At 40.8% G+C, this 21362-nt stretch overlaps 1 protein-coding gene and 1 long non-coding RNA gene across 51 annotated transcripts in view; one reads left to right on the top strand and one right to left on the bottom strand.

Annotated features, from left to right (window-relative positions):
- LOC125425788 overlaps positions 1–21362 on the top strand; it is a 35618-nt gene that overhangs the window by 4387 nt on the left and 9869 nt on the right. The window contains exons 2-3 of the long non-coding RNA XR_007243449.1: positions 2265–2320; positions 11596–11736. This is a non-coding gene — a long non-coding RNA (uncharacterized LOC125425788). The remainder of the gene's footprint in view (positions 1–2264; positions 2321–11595; positions 11737–21362) is intronic.
- TNNT3 (troponin T3, fast skeletal type) overlaps positions 1553–21362 on the bottom strand; it is a 48563-nt gene continuing 28753 nt past the window's right edge. For all 50 annotated transcript variants that reach the window (XM_048483405.1, XM_048483408.1, XM_048483410.1 and 47 more), the window contains 9 exons: positions 15985–16006; positions 14201–14246; positions 13840–13956; positions 12686–12763; positions 12359–12472; positions 11462–11571; positions 9359–9449; positions 8352–8392; positions 1553–1944 (listed from right to left, as the gene is read on the bottom strand). In XM_048483405.1, coding sequence (XP_048339362.1) covers positions 1896–1944; positions 8352–8392; positions 9359–9449; positions 11462–11571; positions 12359–12472; positions 12686–12763; positions 13840–13956; positions 14201–14246; positions 15985–16006 — 668 coding nt within the window. In that variant the 3' untranslated portion in view covers positions 1553–1895. The remainder of the gene's footprint in view (positions 1945–8351; positions 8393–9358; positions 9450–11461; positions 11572–12358; positions 12473–12685; positions 12764–13839; positions 13957–14200; positions 14247–15984; positions 16007–21362) is intronic.

Below are 21362 nucleotides of genomic sequence, written 5' to 3'. Positions count from 1 at the left end.
CACCAAGGTTATGAGACACACCATGGTGTATCGAGAACTTGGAATGTCAACAACAGTATCTTTAAACATTCACAGCCATTCTTGATTCACCCTTTTTTTAAACCAATCCCTCTTAAAGTAAAGCCTATTTACCTGTTCGACATGTTTGTTTACCCTCCCATAACGTAGAACAATCTTTCTGAATTAGTGTTATAGCAGGTAAAGAATTACAGACCTAGGTGCAAATGAGAAGCTACGGCATAGTTAAGGAGTCCTATAGGTTAAATTAGATGTATAATTCTTGGATGACTTGAAAAGGTAGAAATCAGGGATGTAGGTATATATTTTTATGGGGTGGGTTTGGGGGAGGGGCCATGCCTCCCCATGCCCCGCCCCTGGCCTCAGTGCTTATAAAAGTAGCTCTCAGAGGCCAGGGACACTAGCTGGGCTCCCCAGCTGGCAGTCCCTTCTGCCCTCCCCTCCAGGCAGAGGCGCATATAGGGAAAATGGAGACTGGTGCAAAATCTGAGTGTCCCCCCCCCCCCCCCGGCCAGGCAACTGCTGTAATGCTGGACTCCACCCCCAAACAGCATCATTTTCAATGGTGTTTAAACTAGGGAGCCCAGATTATCCTTTTAAATTCACCTTAAAGGGAGAATCTGGGGTCCCCAGTTAAAATAACATTGAAAGTGAAGTTTGGGGGTGAAATCCCCCACCCTGAAACAGCATCACTTTCAATGTTTAAACTAGGGACCTCAGATTCTCCCTTTAAATTCATGCCAAAGGGGATGGATTTAAAAGGAGAATCTGGGGAAATTTGAGGGTGCCTGCTGTCAAGGGTGCAATTGTTAAGCTAGCAGCACCAAACTTTCAGGGTATCTTTATCTGGTGAAGTTTGGTTTAGGGGATCCAAAGTTATGGACCCTCGAAGGTGTAGCCCCCATCTCCTGTTTGCTCCCTTTGGAAACAATGGGGGATGGGGGCACCCCCTTTGGGAGTCCATAACTTTGGACCCCCTGAACCAAACCTCACCTCACTGAAAAACACCTACAAATACAAAAAAAACCCCCCCCACAAACTTCAGACATGTAATGTGGGGGGGGGATAATCCCTGTAAACCCGCCCCCTTACCTACGTCCTTGGTAGAAATAGAGGAGATTTCAGATGTCCACTTTTCTAGCGGTCCAATTAAAAGTCTGAAGAATTCCTTTTTTTGTCTGGTCAAGTAGTTTAGGGGGTGGGAACATACAGATGCTTTCTTCTACAGACCAAAGGAGACTTGAGATTAATCAGAACTGACAGTAGATAGATGGGTTCTAGGGGCCCACTGGTGTAATCTTTCTTGACTCAGTAATGTCTTTCTATAGGCACAAGTGGTTCTCAGGTTCTGATCCTATCCACAGTAAGACTTTCTGAGTAAATCCACTGTGATGTTTTAATATTGTGTAGTTTTTCCTAGGTGTGATATACATGTATTTACTTCAGTGGTCTTTTGCAATTTTCTATCAAATATTTGAGCCAATTTTTAGTCAATTATAAAATAAGACAAATATCTAATCATGAGCTGTATGGCTAAATTATATTATCGGTCACACTTTATTTACAAAACCAAGAGATTCATACACTGCAATCTACAGGGCAGCGTAGTGCTGGTATCAGGAAAATGAAGGACACACGCAGCAGATAGTAAGAGGTATCAGCAGGGAGTCATCTCCATCCCAGGACAGCTGGCTCCCTTTTGATTCTGGAAAAGGTGGGAGCTCTGGAAAAAAGCAATAAGCATCCAGGCTGACGTTGCAACTATGGTTTTGCTCAGGCAAGGGAACGGAATTCATTTTTTAAAGAAGAAAAAGGAGCCCAGCAATGTTTAGCCATGCCACCGCTGATGATTCTGCCTGCAGACGCCTTTTGGATTTCTATTTCCAGCGTCCTCCAACTTTGCCCTTGGCTCCAGCCTTCTTGCTGCTGTAATACAGAAAGGGGGAAAATGTCAGTGGGAGCTGCTGCAGTCACAACTTTTCCAATATTTGCCCTTGTTTTTATCTTTAGAACTGATAAAACATCGTTCAAATAAATATTTTTCAGTTGTAGTTTTTATTTACGCAAGTGGCCAACTGGGTCAAATCTGGCCCCTGATGTAAAAGTATCTCAATCCAAGAGGCCTTAAAATATGTGACAGTTTTGGTGTAGTAAAATTTTTGTCCACAGTTTCATTTATATATATAAATAAATAGTTGTAAGAATTTAATATTGAATAATTTTATCTCTCTCTTTTTCCTGTGTAGATTTCTGGGCATCTCCAAGAGCATGCACTCCAAAACTGGAAAGCCCTTGTGTTTAGGTATGCCAGTTTTGTTATACAACCTGATATATTTATTGTGAAACAGAACAGGCCACTGTGTAGAGAACTGAGTGGACTACAAGAATATAGAAATCACCCATCCTTAATTTTAACCACAAAGGGCAACAATGCACAGAAAAAGGTTCAAATATTGTAACATATCTAATGAACCCACAGTTTTTCACAAGGCACTTTCCCCCTCAGAATTACAAATATACATTTAATCTTCACTGGTTCCAGTCATGCAGTTTCCTAAGGCTGAGGGAAACAATTCATCATATAATCCTGTTGAGATGGTTCTAATAATTTGCAAGTAAATCATTTTGCATAGAGAAAGCAACACCCAAAATGTGCATGATACGTACGGTTCTGCTGAGAATTAGGTACACAAGGAAGTTCCAGGTGAGTAAGTTAGTCTGTTGTTAGAGGTTTTGAACTGTGGCAGTAAGAGGTTCCTCCTGCAATGCCTGTGCATTGCTCACTCCAAACCTTTCAATTTCAAGCACCCCCTGATAAAACTTATTCTTAAAGTTACTGAACTATTTGCAAACAATTTAACCCCCGATGGTACTACAAGTAGACCAGTAAACTAATCTGGAGTAAAGCCAGGGCTGGAGGGTTTTTTGTGTGTGGTGTGGTGTTTAGAATGTATGCTTCTTAGGAAGCTTTTAGAGAAATATACACTCATACAACTACTAAAGGAAATGTTCATATACAACAGGAATAAGAAAAACCTTTAATGCTTACATGGTTGCCAGTGGATTTGTTGGAGGATTGGAGGATCGGCCATAATGACATTCTCGCACACGTACACACAAACACACAGAGTGCATACTTTACCTGTTGGTTAACTCATAAGGATACTCTGTTCTGAAAACAAACCTTATACATGAGAGACAAGTGCTTGTTGACTGCTCTTTCAGATAATAGACGCCTAGCACCCCAGACCTAGATATCGGTGCCACCATATGTGCATGCAGTGCCCACATAGCAAACACTTATTATTATGACAATGCAATGATGCAGAAAACAAATTACGATAGGTACCCTGCACTGAGTGCTGGCAAAACAAGGATCAGGATCAAGGTATTTTCTACACAGCAGAGCTTTCCTGTGGAGTGGAAGTCCTGGTGACATGCAACTGTCAGTGCAGTGCAGCAACAGGGCTTCCAGGTGGCAGCTTAACCCACATTTCCCCAGCTCCTGTCCCCATGGTGGGCACCCCATGCACAATTGTGCAGTGAGGGGGGGTTCCAGGGGTATGACAAAACACTGCAGCAAAGCAGGTTTGTGAAAGATTACAGAACAATCACCTGGTATGTTGGAATCACTGCACTGCTGTGGAGAAGCGGGGGGGGGGGCACATTACCCAACAGCATTAAACCTGAGGCTAATCACCCCCCATGGAAACAGCAAGGTGGCATAATGTTCTATTGCAGGGGAAAGCCATAGTATAATTTTTCCTTTTCAGGGTGTAAATCAGTTATCCCTGTTCTTGAACCTCTGTGTGACTCAATACAGCCTTGCACAGGAAGAACAGAACCTCTGCAGAGCTCTTCCAAGCTTCCATTCCTCTCACATCTACCCACCACCCACACATGCTTCTTATCTGACTACTCTGGCCTTTGTCTCTCATGTACAGAGGTTTCTTAATGACCACATGCAACAATAAAGACATAGCACAAAACAAGCAGGAAATAATTTGAATTAGATAGAGGGAGGGAATGGGAGTGAAATAAAAGGTCAGCTGAAAAGAACCCATTAGCCCTGAACACATGGGGCACATGTGACAATGGCAAACCTGGGTATTAGTGTTATTACATCCTGTTCCTTAGAATCTCAGAAACTGCAGAAAGGAAATTCTTGCGTTCAAAAACACAAGTCAGGGCAAAGAGAACTATGACCATAAGGTAGCCTTGCAGAGATTGTTGGAAGAGGAGTGGGTTCTTTCACATTATAGCTGGGGATTCACTTCAGGTTTACCAATGTTTTCTAAAAGGAAGGGAAAGGAATTTGCCCTGTCGTTTGCCTCTTTCCAAGAAGAAAACATGTGGATAACAAGACTGAAGTGGCTGCTTCCATCACTGGAGCAGACTTTCCAGACTATGGGCTGGGGAAGGGTACTGGTACTCACTGTTTCTGGGCCTGATCAATCCGGTTCCTGAGGGTGGTAATCTGCAAACAACATACATGACTAGTTTTTAAAGTGGTCTAGTTTCCCATGATGGAGGGAAGGATTTTACCTGGTAGAAGTGCTGCTTCATAAAGTTGTCCTTAGGGGGGAAAAATTAAAGACAAACACATTGCTAACTGGTAGGAAATTAACAGCAAATTTGGTGTTTTCATTAACTACACAGTGGAATAAATCAGGGAAATGCTATCTACCATTCTCATCTTTTCATCACTTTCACGGGAACTGAGGTATCCAGGCAAATATGGGCTGATTGGAAACTGATCTTTGTGAAAACTTTGGAGATCTTCAGAGATTGACAGCTAGCTTGCTGCTTTATGATTTTAAACTGGATCTAATGGTTGCCCTACTAATATTTGCTGGAGATTTACCAGCCAGTTAGCAAACATTGATTTGGAAGACAAGGACTGAACTATATTGATGAAAGCTAGAAATATAAAGGCTCCAAAGCTGGATAACCACTTGAATTTGGCTGTTGTGGGTTTTCCAGGCTGTGTGGCTGAGGTCTGGCAGTGTTATCTCCTAACGGTTTACCCACATCTTTGGCTGACATCTTCAGATGCATTCAATAGTAAGATGTGCTTCTCTGCATGGCATAGTGTGGAGTGTTTTGTATACTGGGGTATTTGTTTTGTTCACCTCTGAGGTGGGAGGCTGAAGTGCATTTCATGTGGCCAGATGCAGTTGCAAATTTGTATTTATAGGTGTGTGTCCTGGTAGTTTGACTGTGTATGAGTCATCTGAGGAATCAAAATGAGGTGAGGTGGCAGTGGAGGGCGGGGGAGGATAAAGGGAAGGAATTTGTAGTACTTGAATTTGCTTAGCAGAAATTAGTCCAGGATTCCTTCTGGGAGATGCCATATTGGAAGCATAAAGCCACATCAGCCTCTACTCTGTGAAACTCAAAGAGCAGGGGATGACACTGCTTTTGGAGTGAGAAACTGGAACTGTTTGGCACTGCTGAATAAAGACTGCATTCTGTAGCACTTAGTATTAAGCAGAATTAGACTAATTCATGAATAGACCTGCATATGATTGTACTGCTTGAGAATTTGTGAAGATTATATTTATGAAAAGCTAGACTTACAGGAGGCGTGTCATTTCCCACTCACACACTATTTCTTCTTTCCCTTTTCTGAAAGCCTCCATAGCTTATGCCCTTTTTCAGACTCCTTATCTCCTTCCAACCCTACAGCCAACCTACATTTATCTGCCCCTCTTGTCTTTAGGTTTTCCTCTCCTCTCCCTAGCAGCCTTTATCAAGGAAAACTATGGCTCAATTGTGTGGTGCCAGCTGGGCAAGGCCACTTGTATGGCAGGAAGCCCTCAAGGATTTAATGGGGGCACCTCACTTTCCCCTGTGCCCTCTCCTCACACTATACTCCTTTTCCCTTTTCCTGGCAACCATCATATCCTCTCCACGTTCTGATCTGTGTCACAAGGAGAGCAGTTGTAATTCTGGATGATCTCCAGCTCTCACATGGAAATTGGCAATCCTAGTTCCCCTAAATGGCTGCTTTGGAGGCTGGATTCTATGGCATTGTACTTTGCTGAGGCATGTTCCCTCCCCAAACCCTACTCTCCTCAAACTCCACTACAATATCTCCAACAATTCCCCAACCTAGAGCAGGCTACCCAAGGCACCAGTGAGTCTTCCCTCAAAAGCCAGAATAGGTCATGAAAGGGCCCTGCACCTCCCCCTGCCTTTTTCTCACAGAAACTGAAGCCTAGAATGCTGTGGTTGCCTAGCAACAGTCACTGAGGGAATCTGCCTTTTCCTGAAAACCTGGGGCCCTTTTCAGGTTTGTAGAAAGTTCTGTCTTGCCTGTTCTCAGCTTCAGTCACCAGATTTAAATATCCAAAGATCTGGCTGATTTGCTATTAGGATATAAGATTATTACAAATATACAGCACTGGTCAGTCCTAATAGGAATTTGTAAATTGTGATTTTTTTTGTATTTTTATAATTATAAATTATATGAATATATAAATTATATATTCTAAAGGGAGAAAGGAGGCTAATTAATGTTTTAAATAAATTAGTAGAAAGACATGACAGGAATTCCAAATCAATTCTCAGATTTTGGTCATCTGTGTGGACTTCTCATTTTTGTGAGGTAGTGCTACGTGTTCAATTATGATAACAAAAGATGAATCTCATGCTCATGAAAGTCAAGGTTGAGGGATTTAGGAATGTTCAATCTGGAAAATAGAAGGTTGAGGGGAAGGCATGATTTCTGTCTAAGTATCTGAAAGGCTATCACTTAGAGGAGGGCAAGGAGCTGTTCCTGCTGGCAGTGGAGGATAGGACTCACAATAACGGGTATAAATTATAGGCAGAAAAAGATATTAAGATTGGTTGCCTAGGAAAGGGGTGAGTTCCCTCTCACTGGCAGTCTTTAAGCAACAGCTGGAGAAACACTTGTCAGATATATGTTAGGATGACCTTGCATTGAGTGGGAAGTTGGACTAGATGGCCTTGTTGTCCCTTCTAACCCTATAATTTTATATTATAGTTTTAATTAAATCATAGGTTAGAACACCTTTTCTGTTGTTCCAGTTTCTCGGGTCACCATCCATTTTGTTTCCCGGCTCCAAAAATATATATATTTCTCTTCTATAATATTGATCCATTAATTTCAAATTGTCCCTTGGTGACTGTTCTGGAATTGAGCAGCCTGAATCACCACTGCCAATGTGGTTAAAAGTTTTTTAAAACCCTGTATTCATTATTATGAGCAAACCTGCAATTAGCCAGCAGTGTGGTTGCTTGAAATACACAATACCATTTGCATGGTTTCAACCTTGTCTGTTATCTTGAATTTGCTGGGTCATGTTTCTTCAATGGCGAACAAAAACATTACAGACTCTGATACTGGAGATAACAGGACAACATGAACAAGAAAGCTTAACCATCTGGTATACTTACTTGCGGATATTTGAAAAGTGTCTTGTTGAAGTGAGCACTGCCAAGTTTAACTTAGCTAATTAGTTTTAACTCAATGACTAGGACTTACCTTCACTGCTAAACCTGCAGCAAGTTGCAAACAGGCATGGCACTCATACTCCTATCTCTCAAAAGCAGAGAAGAAAGCAGCAAGCACTGAAGAGCATCACTGCTTTCACATTTGTTTTCTTAGTAATTGTTTTTTTTTCTTTTTTAAACCACTTGCTACGAATTTTGGCCTGCTACCGTCCTTATTTCACTTGTACAATATATTTGTTTGCCTGAGTGGCTTTCACATCAACAGCAATTTACATGTTTCCTCTGCAACTGTACAGAAAACATAGGCATGTAAAATTGCCTTGTCTTTGCCTTTCGGAAATATTTCTGTTGAAAGGAATATTATTTTTCTGTTTCAGTGCTTCCACTGATTCTAGGAGTCCGTTGTGTAGGCCACAATCAATTCTCTTATCTATGGATGATGGCTTCCATTCGTGTCTCTCTGTGTTGCTGCCACCATCCAGTTAATTTATATTAATGATTCCCAATATAATGCTGATGGGTTTCCTAGGACCCATTTTGTGGTGGTGCCCACTTCCTATTCTCAAAATTCTAAAAGTACTCACAGACATTACAAGACAAGTGATCCCTGATTACAGGATCCCTATATAACTTGTCTAGAAATGTAGCAGGTATACTCTTCAGTGAGTGCCTCAGCCTGCTCTGAATGTAAGATAGGAGGGGCACAGATTCTTGCTTTTTGTGCTAGGAACTGAGTGCCAGCTTGATGTACATCTGCTTGAACCTGAAGAACCTGGAGTCTCAACATGCAAGAGGCTCATGCATGTAAACAACCTTTGCTACTTTTGTCATGTGGGTGAAGCCTTTGTACTTACAACTTGGATATTGCCTCCACCCTGCAACGTAGGGATAAAATCTAAGAGAGATCAAGATAATTATATTGGCTTGGGGGCACTTCTCAAATCCAGATATTTAGACTATGTTTTCAGATAAACCGCCCCAGACATTTTAAAGCAGTCAAAGCTCTAACCTATACTTATGAGCAAATTTCAAACAATTATATTAACATATTAACCAGGCAACTACTGTAAAATAGAGTTCATTTACATTTGATACATTATGTCCCTTTAAGGCCCAGAGGCCATGTGTGGTAGAATAATGGAATTGAGCACGTCTGTCCCTCCATCACCATCCTCAGTCCCCTCTGCCCCAGGTTCAGCTCACCTACACGCATTGTGTGTAACACGTATAACACCTATGTACAATCATTCTTGTGTGTATTGACCAAAAAATGTGTGACTTTTTTGCAAGTTTTGAACGTCATGCACACCACCTGTGCTCTTGTCTGATGGTCACTGTTTGAAGATAAATGTAGAATACTTTTCCCATGAGATCAACTACACCATCTTTATCATAGTAGATATTACTTGGGAATAGAAAGACAACCAAATAGATTATGCTACTCTCTGTCTATATGAGTGTAGCCAAGGGGGAGAGCATGGAGGCAGGGGACATCACAATAGAATTCAGCACTGGATCCCTAGTTATTAGTCCAGTGCTAATCTTTCCAAAGTGGTTCTTGGCTCTCTCTCTTGAATTCTGAGCTGGAAAATAAAATAATGAAATTGTGAATGAAAGCATGTTAAAATGAGACAGGCAAATAAATAGCTCTGAATTTTTGTAGTCTTTCATCAGTCACATCATGAAATCACATCTCTTGCTGGAAAGAACTGAACATTCAAATCTGACTGATAAGTAGACCAAATGGTAATAGGGTTTTTTATGGTCCTGACAACAGTTCTTCCACAGGAGGACAGAAAGCCATTTCACATGGGGATTGCTGATTAAAAAAAATGTAACCAAGATCTCTTTTTCTACTCACATCATATTTTTGTCTCTTCATCTTCTCTAAATATTCATACTTCTCAGTTTCCAGCTGACATAACCAGTCCCACAATTCCTTGGCCTTTTCTCTGTGTATTGAAGAAGACGAAAGATGTGGGAATAACTAAATCTCCACACCTCACCCATTCTGTAGTCATCATAGTACTAGTAATATTGCCAAGGCTGTATATTCTGAAGGTTTCCACATATACTGAAAATTTGAGAACATCTAGAAGATTTCCCCCTATAACTGTAATTCAACATTTCATTTTCACCTTTTACAAAGCAATTTTAGGGAAACTGGAGGGGGAGATGTAAGTTAATTGAAAACTTGATGCTTATACAGTGGAACAAACACCTACTCGCATAAAGAAACATCATTAATCACTGAATGGTTGTAAAAATTTGTCTCTCATAGATGAGCTTGCATACAGCACTAACAATCAACACAAAAGTGAACACTTTTATGTTCCACTGGAAATCTAGGGTCACGATGCAGAGGAAGGCAATGGCAAACCACCTCTGAACCTCCCTTACTTAAAAAAACCAATGGGTTCACCCAAGGTCAGATGTGATTTGAGGACAAAAAAAATTCTTCATCTCTGCATCTTAGCCAAAAGCAGAGTATGATCTTCTCTAAATAAGATCTTACAATAATTTCCCCCACAAACAACTTCAGCTGGAGGAAGAACTCAAGGCAGGAAGAATGAACTACTTTTTCTGGGCTTGGTGATCTGTTCTGGCAAAGATGAATTTTTCCTCTCAAATTACCTGAAGCAAATATCTCATTTCAAAAAGAGGGAAATAGCATTTTATCTCAGTTTTTCAAATTACCTTTAATGACTTTCATTCAATTTTACATAAATAAATTTGGATTAAAAGACATATGCTAAGAAAAGGATGCAATGAAAACAGCATATTTAAATTTCAATTGATCTTCTGTCTTAAAAGTTTTGCCAAGAGTTTCCACCTGTGATGATCCTTCCACGCCTGGCAACCAAGAGTGATGTCCACATTTTTTCTTTATAAATAAATAAATAAAAAGTGCCAACTAATATGTTTTCCCGTAATTCTTCCCCATGTGACAGATGCCACCAGGAATATAAATTTTTTTTTTTAAAAAAAATCTGTATCTCATTTTGGTAAGTGTGTATGAGTTTATAAGGCAAAGTGGATGGCTTACATGGTCCTAAGGAAAATAGAATGGGATTCCAATGTTTCTTCAATCTAAGTAAGATTTTATTTGTAACTGATAGGTAACTTCAAGGTTTCAAGCAAAATATTTACAAAATAAAATCAAGCTGAGGCAACAAATACTGTGAGAACTTCACTCAACATAAATTCACTCTGACACGTTCTGACAGGTTCTCTCTCTCATAGTTCTCTCAGACTCTCTGTCTATTCTGTCTTACAGCTTGTTGAGACTGTGACTTTCTCTGTATACACTCTGACTTTCTGACTAACTCTCTCAACACTGGGTCTTTTCGCTCAGAACCCCTAACCCATTCTGCATTACTCACACAGAGCTTCAGCTCTCTCTGACTAATTTTGACACTCCCAGTCCTTTCACTCTGAAATCCCATCACCTTCTGCGCTCTCAATCTCTGACTCTCTGGCCCCTTCCGCACACGCAAAATAGTGCGTTTTCAAACCACTTTCACAACTGTTTGCAAGTGGATTTTGCCATTCTGCACAGCTTCAAAGAGCATTGAAAGCAGTTTGAAAGTGCATTATTCTGCATGTGCGGAATGAGCCTCTGACACTCTCTGCCAGTTTAGCACAGCTCTCCCATGTGCACACTCTAGAATCAACCGGTCATATTGCTCTCTCATCCTCCTCTCACCCCCCTTTCTCCAGCTTAGCTCTCAGTTTAAAGTCTCTCTCTCTCTCTCTCATATGCACACACATACACACTCCCAAAATAATTACACTACCACTATAGTAAAATGAGGATCTTGGTCTCTCAAGAGAAGTTGAATCAGTATGGAGTTGCTCAAATGATTCTTCCCCTTGATGTTTATTAGATGGACAAGAAGTTTACAAAGATGATTAAATAAAGAGCATTCCAAAATAATGTGAGAAACTGAGTCAGAAATTTTACCTCAGTTTGTCTTCATTAAGGTGGTCAATGTTTAGGGGTTTGCGCCTCTCTGCCAGCACTTTCTTCTTCAATTCCCTAGCAGTTTGTTTCTTTCCTCTTTTCTGATCAGCCTGTTAAAAAAATGGTATTTTCAGAGTATCGCAAGATATTCCATATACATTCATTGAAGAAAACATTGCTGCCCTGTGGAAGAGAAAGCTAAAACTTGGCATGTCCCTAATCAACAATTCTCATCCAATGGGGGAGGCTTTCACAAATGGAGACACAAGCAACAGGTAAGAAAAGTACATGTTCTTTCCTGACATCTTTGGTTGTATTTCTTGATTGGAAACCCACTCAAACTTTTCCCTTTGTACCTCAATGTAGAAAAGATTGTGCCTGAAGTATTAAAAAAAAGGTTTGCTATTACTGAATCATTATTCAGGCAAGATTTTGGGAGACTGTAGCATAGATGTTTTGCTTCCACAGGATTCTCCCAAGAGGATTGCTTGACCCTTTCCTTTCTTTCCCTGAACCTTTTCTTCCCAAGTGCAGTAGGTCAACAAGGTGTAGACACTTGATGACAATTTAAGGTTTTTTGTCAGTCAGGGAGGCTAGAATGTTTGCTTTCTTAAATGTCTACTATAACACAACTGTCATTATAAGAGAATATGCTGGAAAATATGGGAAATTATCAGCAAAGAACCAACTTGCTGATACCCAAACATGAGAAAAGTAAAGCCCCGAGAACTGTTCTTTGAAACTAAAATTTCTTCCTTGGCTTTTTCTTGAGAGATGAAAGACTTTCTAGTTTCATAAACATTTTGGGAAATATTACTAAGGAGATTTTCAGATGGGCAATGTTTTAGTTCACTCAACACATTAATATTTCCTCATCCCAATTGTATGTTTACTTACCTTAGCCAAATAGCTGCTGTAGTTGGCACCCATGGAAGAGAGAGCCTTCTTCTTCTTAAAATCATCTTCAGCCTTTCTCTTGGCATCTTCTTCCTCCCTTCTTACTTTCTCCTCCTGTGAAATGGACAAGAGAAAATGCCCAGAATTAGGTTGGGGGAATAACCTGTGTGAAATAAAAAATCTTTGACCTGAAAAGGTTGGGGGAAGAGGGAGTAGACTGTGGAATGGGAAAAAAAGTATTAGAAAATGCCTAAAGCATTCTGCATAGCTTAATGATGCAACTTGCCCTTACATGGCAATGAGGGGGAAAAATGTGGACAGACTTACAGCAAGCCTGGCCTGGCGCTCTTTCTCCTTCTCAGCACGAATTCTTTGCTGGTCAGCCCTTTCAGCTCTGCGCTTCTCCTGTCCATTGTACACAGAAGGAAAAAATAAGTTGCTTTACTGTGGCTGTATTCACGGAGATAGAACAAAAATGCTTAAATAACTGCTGTCAGATCATCTGATTTAAGAAATTACCATTGAGATTGCATAGTCCAATCCTCAAATCAGTAAATGATGAATGACCAATTTTTTTCATGAAGTAGGCTAGCTTTCCTGGGTAGTCTGCTACTTTTATTCTGCATCAGATTGTAATACAGATTTGGTATTCATTTGAAAACACTTACAATTAATCTGATGGAACATTAAGACACTATCTGCCTCTGAAAACAAATGAGACCACAAAATTCATTTCTACTCAGCTGGATTGAAGTTCATTTTTTTAGAGCTAGTTCAGGGATCAACACCCCCCCCCCCATCCAAAACAGTAATGTTTGAAACACTGTTGCATCCATTCAAAATTATGACAATGGAGATGTGACCACTCTTAAAAATTCTCTTTTCAGCCTCTTTTTGTCAAAGACAAGGGTTAATGTGATTAGATTTAGGCCCCTTCTGCACGGGCCAATAAACACGGGGTTAACAATGGTATAAAACCCATTTTGGGGGGGAACTTCGCATGGATCCTGCTCCTAACATGAGTCTATCCCATGTCCCCCCCCCCCCATGTTTTTCAAGAATCAAACTATCCATGATTCTTTTTAAATAGCCCAGGTTGCAGCCGCTCCGAGTGAACAGCTGGGCAGGAGGCGTTCGCAATGCAGCTGCCCATTCTGTCTTTTTTCCCTTCCTACAGTGCGGCAGCGTGGCTGTGGGGGTTCAGCCGTGTATGCCTCCGTAGCTATGCATCAGTGGGAGGGACGTGGTTTTTTTAAAAAAAACGCACCTCCATGGGAAGGCGCTCCTGCAACCCACATTACTTCCATGGGCTCCGTTCACTGTCTGCTTGGAGGCATGCAAACCCGCTGACAGGACAGCAGGTTGCTTTATCCCGACTGCAGCCTGCTGTAGTTTTGCTCTGCAGAAGGGGCCTTAGTTCTGAAACTATATATTATCTTTCTGAAGAAGATGGTTGGAGAGACCATATTACTGAGACTTACGATTCTCTCTTTGAGGGCCAACAGCTCCTCCTCCTCTTTCTTTCGTCCCTCAAAATGATTATCAATCAAGGCTTGAAGCTCAATCAAGTCTTTGTTTTGCCTCTTCTTTTGGATATCCTGGAGAAAGAAGAGAAGGGTGTTATGGTGGTTGTGACAACAAATGATAAAAATATATTGGCTACATAAATCCTTTTATATCATCATTTATTAAAAGTCTCAAACATGCATTGCTTTGTGTGACCTTTGATTAGGGACTTTTGAGGGTGGGATTCTAATATTTTAACTTTCTTAGCTGAGATATTTTAAAAGTTTAGAGAGGTCTTTTGATTCTGTGTAATTGATAAGCACTAGTAATACTTACATCAAAGTCTACTTTCTCTCCCTCTGGGATTTTAGGTGCAGTCAACCTACACAAGGTAAAGAAAGACATAAAAACTCCACTGGTAAATGTTCTCAGAACTGAGAATGATAATGCTGTTCACAAGAAAACATAACTTAAACCAAACTTGATTTAATACCAGTTGGAAAAATATTTTATGACCACTTTGATGTAGGATGGCAAACACAGATAGCCTGGTTCTCCTCCCATCAGATGGTTAAATGGGATAGCGGTGGGAGTTTTTTTCCCAGTGAACCAGCAATTTTGGACATTAAATGGGGGGGGGGGGGTTTGTTTAAAATTGTGCAGCAGTTCTGACAATACTTCTCTTAAAAGATTTATCAAATGAATGTAACAACAAAAAGTTTGGCTGTTTGCTCTAGGGCATGATTTTCCCAGCACAGAAGATGGAATCTTTTAGATTTTGGGTATTGGGAGGGGTATTGTGGGAGTGGGCCTCAGGACTTTATGCTCTGCATTCCTATCTTATAAAGATAAGCTGGTCTACTGTAACATAATCCTCAGAATCAACAGATAACTCCTCACTTTACTAGCTGTAAAACATCATGCCTCAAAAAACCAGACAGGCTTAAAGTTGTCATTGACTTGTTCAGAAATGGGCATAATGTTAGACTAATCTGTTTTACTATATGTGGCTCATTTATGCCGTAGTCCTGTTACTCGTTCCCTGGCATGCTGACATGGTGGTGATACTATTGTTCAAAATGGTTTGGATCCACCATTGATGAAAAGGATTTCTATCTGTGAAGCACAACCTCCTCACACTCTCCTTCAAGCTGAAGTGTCAAATGACTTTCTGAAATGCTGCTTTAGGGAGACAAGAGACTACCAGGAACAGCATGAAGAGTTGTCAGAGGGGTGAAGCAGGAAAAGCAGTGAAAATCACTGCCCTTTCATTAGATGAAATCCCCTCATCATGGATAGTTGCCAATGCTATCATGTATATAATGTATAGTTGTACTTAGTGTTAATCCCTTTTTGACTCCCTCTGTATCATGAAACCCCGTTTAACAACTCAGATCGCTGTATCACCCTTCCTAGTGTATTCCATACCTCCCTACATTCCTGCAATATCCTCTCTCCATTACCTTGTCCCTTTCCCTCATTGAATCCCTTCTCAAAGACTGTTATTGTACAATTCTGTACAGCAAAAAAAGTGATTTGTTTTGTGTTCATTCTTACCACCACCATCATCCATATATATGTCTTATTAACTCTGACATCTTTTCTCACATTCACCAATCCAAGCCACATGCAGCATGAATACATACACTTCTGTGTATTTAAGTGCTTAATGCAATATTGCAACTGTAGGAGTGACTATGAATATTCTGAACATATACCTCCAACTGGGTGTGTGATGCTTCTACATTCAATTTGTTGTACTTCTCTGTCACCTCTAATACTTCATATTCACCATAAAGGGCATGATAGAGAAGTGCAGCCAGCCAAACATTGGGGGCAGGGAGGGTTGCCATCAAGTTGCAGGGTTTTCAAGGCAAGAGATGTTCAGAGGTGGTTTCCACTGAGTAGTGACACTTGGTATTCTTTGATGGTCTCCTTTCCAACCATTGACCAGGGCCAACCCCGCTTAGCTTCTGAGATTTTATGAGATTGGGCTTGCCTGGGCTATCTAGGTCAGGGCTGCATCTGGTTGGCAGTACTTATTACATTTGATGCAAACCCCTGAAAGAATGGTGTAATTTGAAAAATAAGCATCATGACAGTAACAGTATTTTACTTACGTTGGTACTCTGGGCTTCTTTTCTACATTTGGGAATGCAGGAAGAAACAGAGGGAAAGGGAAGAAGAGAAAGAAAATGTTAAAAACAACCAGGAAATAAATCTCAACCTGGTCTCCCGAAACAAACAATGGATGTTAAGTCCATTTGGTTATATCCTTGAGATATCATAAAGGTACGATCTGCAACAGATCATCATTACTTAGAAGTTAAACATGACAAACACATGACATATATCTTTCACATATGTTTCAACATAGCACCAGGAAGGCAGCAATATCCCATTAGTTCTAATTCTCAAATTCTGGTTGTCTTTTATAACCAAATGCTATGTGTGAATTCAAAAGATTCTCTCATACAATGTTTTTTTCTCTCTGGGGAGGGGTGGAAGGCTGTAGTAAGACTTTAGTAATAAGAATTTCACAGTCTATTGGACAGAGTGTTATATGCACAATTCCATTTTAAGCCCTGTTGAACATTCTCCTTCTGAATTTACAAGGCAATTCATTAATTTGAAGAACAAGTTGCAATATTATGTAACTTTTTCAGTCCAGGATCATTTGTTTTTCAGTGGTAATATTAAAAACATTCTGGGCAATATTTCACCTGTTCCCATCTTCCTCCTCAAAGACAGATTTCAAATACAGAGACTTACAGAGTTTTGTACCTTTATACCCTCTTTTACTTTTTAAAAAATATATACAGTCAGGTGAAGAGTTTTAGAGAACTCAATAAGTTGCTCTTTGTTTTATGATATTTTTGGTTGATCTTTTAAAAAGGGAGTCTTATGTAGCTGTTGCTTTTCAAGGTTCTGGAGCTGAATAAGAGCTACCTATAAATAAGTGTCACCTCCCATAATCCTTTTCTGTTTTTCTCCATCTTACCAGTCAGCATAATTTATTTGAATGTTTATATGTGTGTGTGTGGGGGGGGGGGTGCTTCAGATCTCCCTTAACCACACTTCTTTAGAACGACCTAGATCTGATAGGATTTTACTTAAGATTCTTGTACAAAATAGCAGCTATCTCTGGGACCCAATTAGTAATTGGTGTAGTTATTTTAATCTGAACAAGTTTCTTCTCTCTATGAATCTGAATGCATTGCATTATTCCTTTAAAATAGAGTGAGAAAAATGTAAATTTTGTGGAACATTTTTCTCACCCATTTCTCACACCAAACATCATTTAATGGATATTATTCAGTGGCACACAATATTCCCTTCCCCTCCGTCCTTTATAACTAGGAATAACTTATTCCTATTTACCACAAAGTTCAGATTAGCATAATACCAGTTAAGTCCTAAGCAGACTTCAATGGACTCAGAAGAGGACCTCTGTTTAGGACTGCATGACAAATCACTATAGAGAACATTTTTTAAAAATAGCTTTTGTTATGAGATTTATTGCTTATTTCACACTTGGCTCTACAATTTAACAAGCAGGTACTACTGATCAAGATAAATATATCAGATATTCAGATATCTTTTTGTGTGTGTGAAGGAATGATTCCTTAAAAATTTGATTTAATGTTACCACAGAATGAGAGCGTTTCGTGATCCTGAAATAAAAAGCTGTAATTATGTACTATAAAGGTTCTGTTATGGATTTATTTCATTAAAAGATATTCAAGGTGTTAAAAGATAACACAAGATGTAATTTATGCAAAGGGAAAAGTCTAACTTTAGGACTTATTTGAGATATTTCCATCACCAGGGAACTGCAAAAAAACTAGAATCACCATGACAATTTTTTTTTGTGATGTACCTATAGCTGTTTCTGCACGCCCCCAAAACAGCACCCTAGGGATGGCAAAAACACCGTCCCTGGGGCGCTGTTTGCACAGCTGCCTCTGCTACAGCGCCCTGCTCCCCGTAAAAATCCTGCTTTCAAAACATGCTCCATAAGCATGTTTTTTGGAAAGCGGTGTCTTCCTGCCGGCGCTGTGCAAAGGGCACCGGTGTGAGAGCGCCGCTTTCAGGCACTGCCTGTTTGCGTGTGTTGTTTACCTTATCTTCCCTCTGAGGCTCTGGAGGGAAAAAGGACACGCCCACGCTGCCCTCCAAGTCCCGTGGGTCAGAGGGCAGCTTGGGCATGTCACTTCCTCCCTCTGGAGCCTCAGAGCGAAGACATGGTAAACAACACATGCAGACAGGAGGTGACTTCATGAGGAGTCGCCTCTGTGGTTCACAGCAGCTTTGGGGCCATCTGCACAAGACCATGTGAATGGTCCCGTGGCTCCACCGGCATTAATTATGCTGGTGGACAGCTGCTTCTGCCACCATGCAGAAACGGCCTTACTGTATCTCATATTCCTTTATTCTAGGTCTCATATAGCGGTCCTGTAAAATGTAATGCCACAGTGATATTGCTAAAAGGACTCCTCCAATGCTTTGCCTAAAGTAAAAAAAAAGAATAAGCTTTTTAAAAGAAAAGGTGTTGGCAGTCTCATGTCTTCCTTTAGAATCTGAAATTTAGAGAAATTCAAAACTCATCAGTAAGAAAAGCTGATGTGCTGCCCAATAGTGGTCTCCACTGGAAAATCTTAGCTCTCTACTAAAATGGATGACATGAATGACTTTGTTCTCTTATATCTGCAAGTTGCAATATTATGTATTTGAACTAGTGTGTTGGGAAGGAAGGTCCGGTAGTATGAAAATCTGTCTGCCTCTAGCAAAGAAAAGAAGTGGTAGTCTATGGCGGCACAAAAGGGTTGTCCATTTTCAATCGTGATTATTTGGTCCAGTTTCATGATCTTGCATTGGGTAAAAAGTAGAAGTGTGTGTGTTAGAACTGATGACCTCTCCAGATGACACCAAAAAATCAATACTCTTCTTCTCCAGCTGCAAATGGAAGTCAAAGGAAAGAAATCCAAAAAATGTATTGCCATTATTCGTCATCCATTCAACCAGTATCCTATTTCTTTTCTTGTCATAGAATCATAGGCCCTTTCCGCACAGTGTCGGAAACGCAGCTCCATCAGCATAAATTATGCTGTTGGAGGCTCGGGGACTGCTCGCATGGCAGCGTGCAAGCAGCCCCTCAGATCTGCCACACCGGAGAGCCTCCGGTCTGTCACCTCCACTTACCTGCCTGTCCAGCATCGCTCTGGAGAGCTGCAGGTTCCCGCCCATGCTGCCCTCCGACCTCCAGGGGTCAGAGGAAAGCATGGGCGGGTCTCTGCAGCCCTCCAGAGCGGTGCTGGACAGGCAAGTCAGTGGAGGCGACGGGAAAAGCAGCGGCGCCCCCCTGGTGTGGTTTGCACCGCTCTGGCGGGAAGACACCACTTTTCAATGAGCGAGGTTTAAAGCAACAGCTTCACGCCGCTCCAGGGCAGCCAGGATGGCACTGCTGTGCCTCCTGTGCGAACGCTTCCCCAGGGACGGCATTTTTGCCATCCCTGGGGCGCTGTATTCCGCCCGTGCTGAAAGGGCCATAGAGTTGGAAGAGACCCGAAGGGCCATCAAGTCCAACCCCCTGCAATGCAGGATCACATAATCAAAGCACTCTTTGTCACCCCATCTTATCTTCTTTTTGTAAATTAGATTAATCAAAACAAAGAGAAACAACAAGTGGAAATGGCTTTAAATGAGTGATAACAAAGTGTGTTTAACACATTTAAGTCTCCAAGGCCTAGTTCACATTCTTTATCTCCCGTAGCAGTTCTATCTTTCATTTGGCATTTTTTTCCAGCCACCCTGAACATAGGAATTGCTGTTAGTTAAACTTATGTTCACCCTGATCCCACTTGAAACTGGCACCACAAGACAGAAATAACTTCTTGAATGGAGAGAAACAAAGAACCCACCCCAAATTATACATTTTCCCCCTGATATATTTTTCCATTGAGAGATGTAAGTGAATATTGGCTGCTAACTAAGACACTGAGAATCTGAAGATCCTGGATAGTTATTAGCTTTAACTACTGAATATATTAAAGGAATGAATGCTTGAGACTGCTTTGCATTGTCAGCCCATTCATCTTTCAAGATCAGTACAAACTATTCTGACTGGCTATCTAGAGTCTCAGGCAGAAGACCTCTCAGTTATGTACTAACCTGTCTTGTTAGTGGGATGTACCAAGAAATTAACCCGAAACTTTCTGCTTGCCAAAGCAGGTGCTTTACTGCTGTAACCACAAATATCCCTTGGTGGGTAACACCCTAGACCCAGATTGCTGAATTTGTTGCATCACCAAGTTGAACACAGGCTGAAAAGATGGAGAGCCCCCAGGAGATTCATAAATTTCTGCTCTTTGCCTGGGGCTAAAAAAATGGAAAATGAGGGGTTATCAAACACCTGGCTGGCCATAGCACACTGCAGATAGTCCGCTTTTAGCTATGAGTCACAAGATTTACAGAGCTGCCTGAGACAATATTTGTTTTGCAAATTACTTTGCTATTGCTTGTGAACTAGCTAAAAACCTTCCAGGGAATATTAGCATATTTGTGTGTTTGTAAAAGCAAAAGGGATTCTGGGACCCAACTATATTATCAGTCAGTATAAATAAGAATAGCTTGACTGATCTAACTGTCTATTTAATCAGGAAACAATATGTTTTTAAACAATATATGACAGGAAGCAGAATGAAGAATTATGCTATTAAAGATTGATCTTTGTGGCACCTTTTACAGTGGACTGATTGCAAATTTTTAATTGTTTAACTGATTGTTGTAAGCTGCCCTGAGTCCGTAACATTGGAAGGGTGGTCTGGAAATCAAATTATAATGATGCTCAAAGAATGTTAAATATTAAAATCTATTTAAGGCAGTACATGGCCAGTATGGTGTTTCTTTTACTTTACTCCTATGAATAGGCTATCATGTCAAATAATTAGCTGCTTCTACCCTCAGTTTCAAAAACTGTTTGTCTTATGGCCTGGAGGGAAAAGGTATATTGCTTAGGAAAGATAAGACCAAAGCCTTCTAAGCATGGCAGAGGTAGAGCCACAGGTTTTTGTGCTGTTATAACAGTGCAGTCCTATGCAGAATTATGCCAGTCTAAGCCAACTAAAATTAATGGTTTTGTACTTGAGTAATTCTGCATAGGAGCCCCACGGAACAATGTGGTAAGCTGCAGTCCTGCCATCAAAGCTCTGCTCACAACCTGAGTTCAATTTCAACAGAAGTCGAATAGCCAGTTCAAGGTTGATTCAGTCTTCCATCTTTCCGAGGTCGGTAAAATGAGTACTCAGCTTGCTGGGGTTAAAGTGTAAATGACTGGGGAAGGTAAACCATCCCGTTAACATGGTCTGCCTAATAAATGTTGTGATGTGCTTTTACGGGGGACTACCTTTATTTTGGGCAGCCCCATCCAAACTGGAAGTGGTGCGCCATGGTACTGATGTGGCAGTGCCCCACTACTCCCATGGAGACTTTCTGGTGG

This window comes from Sphaerodactylus townsendi, linkage group LG02 (genome assembly GCF_021028975.2).
Source record: "Sphaerodactylus townsendi isolate TG3544 linkage group LG02, MPM_Stown_v2.3, whole genome shotgun sequence".
Classification (NCBI taxonomy): Eukaryota; Metazoa; Chordata; class Lepidosauria; order Squamata; family Sphaerodactylidae; genus Sphaerodactylus; species Sphaerodactylus townsendi.
The sequence above is the reverse complement of the archived record's forward strand: the minus strand, read 5'-3'. Positions and strand labels throughout refer to the sequence as shown.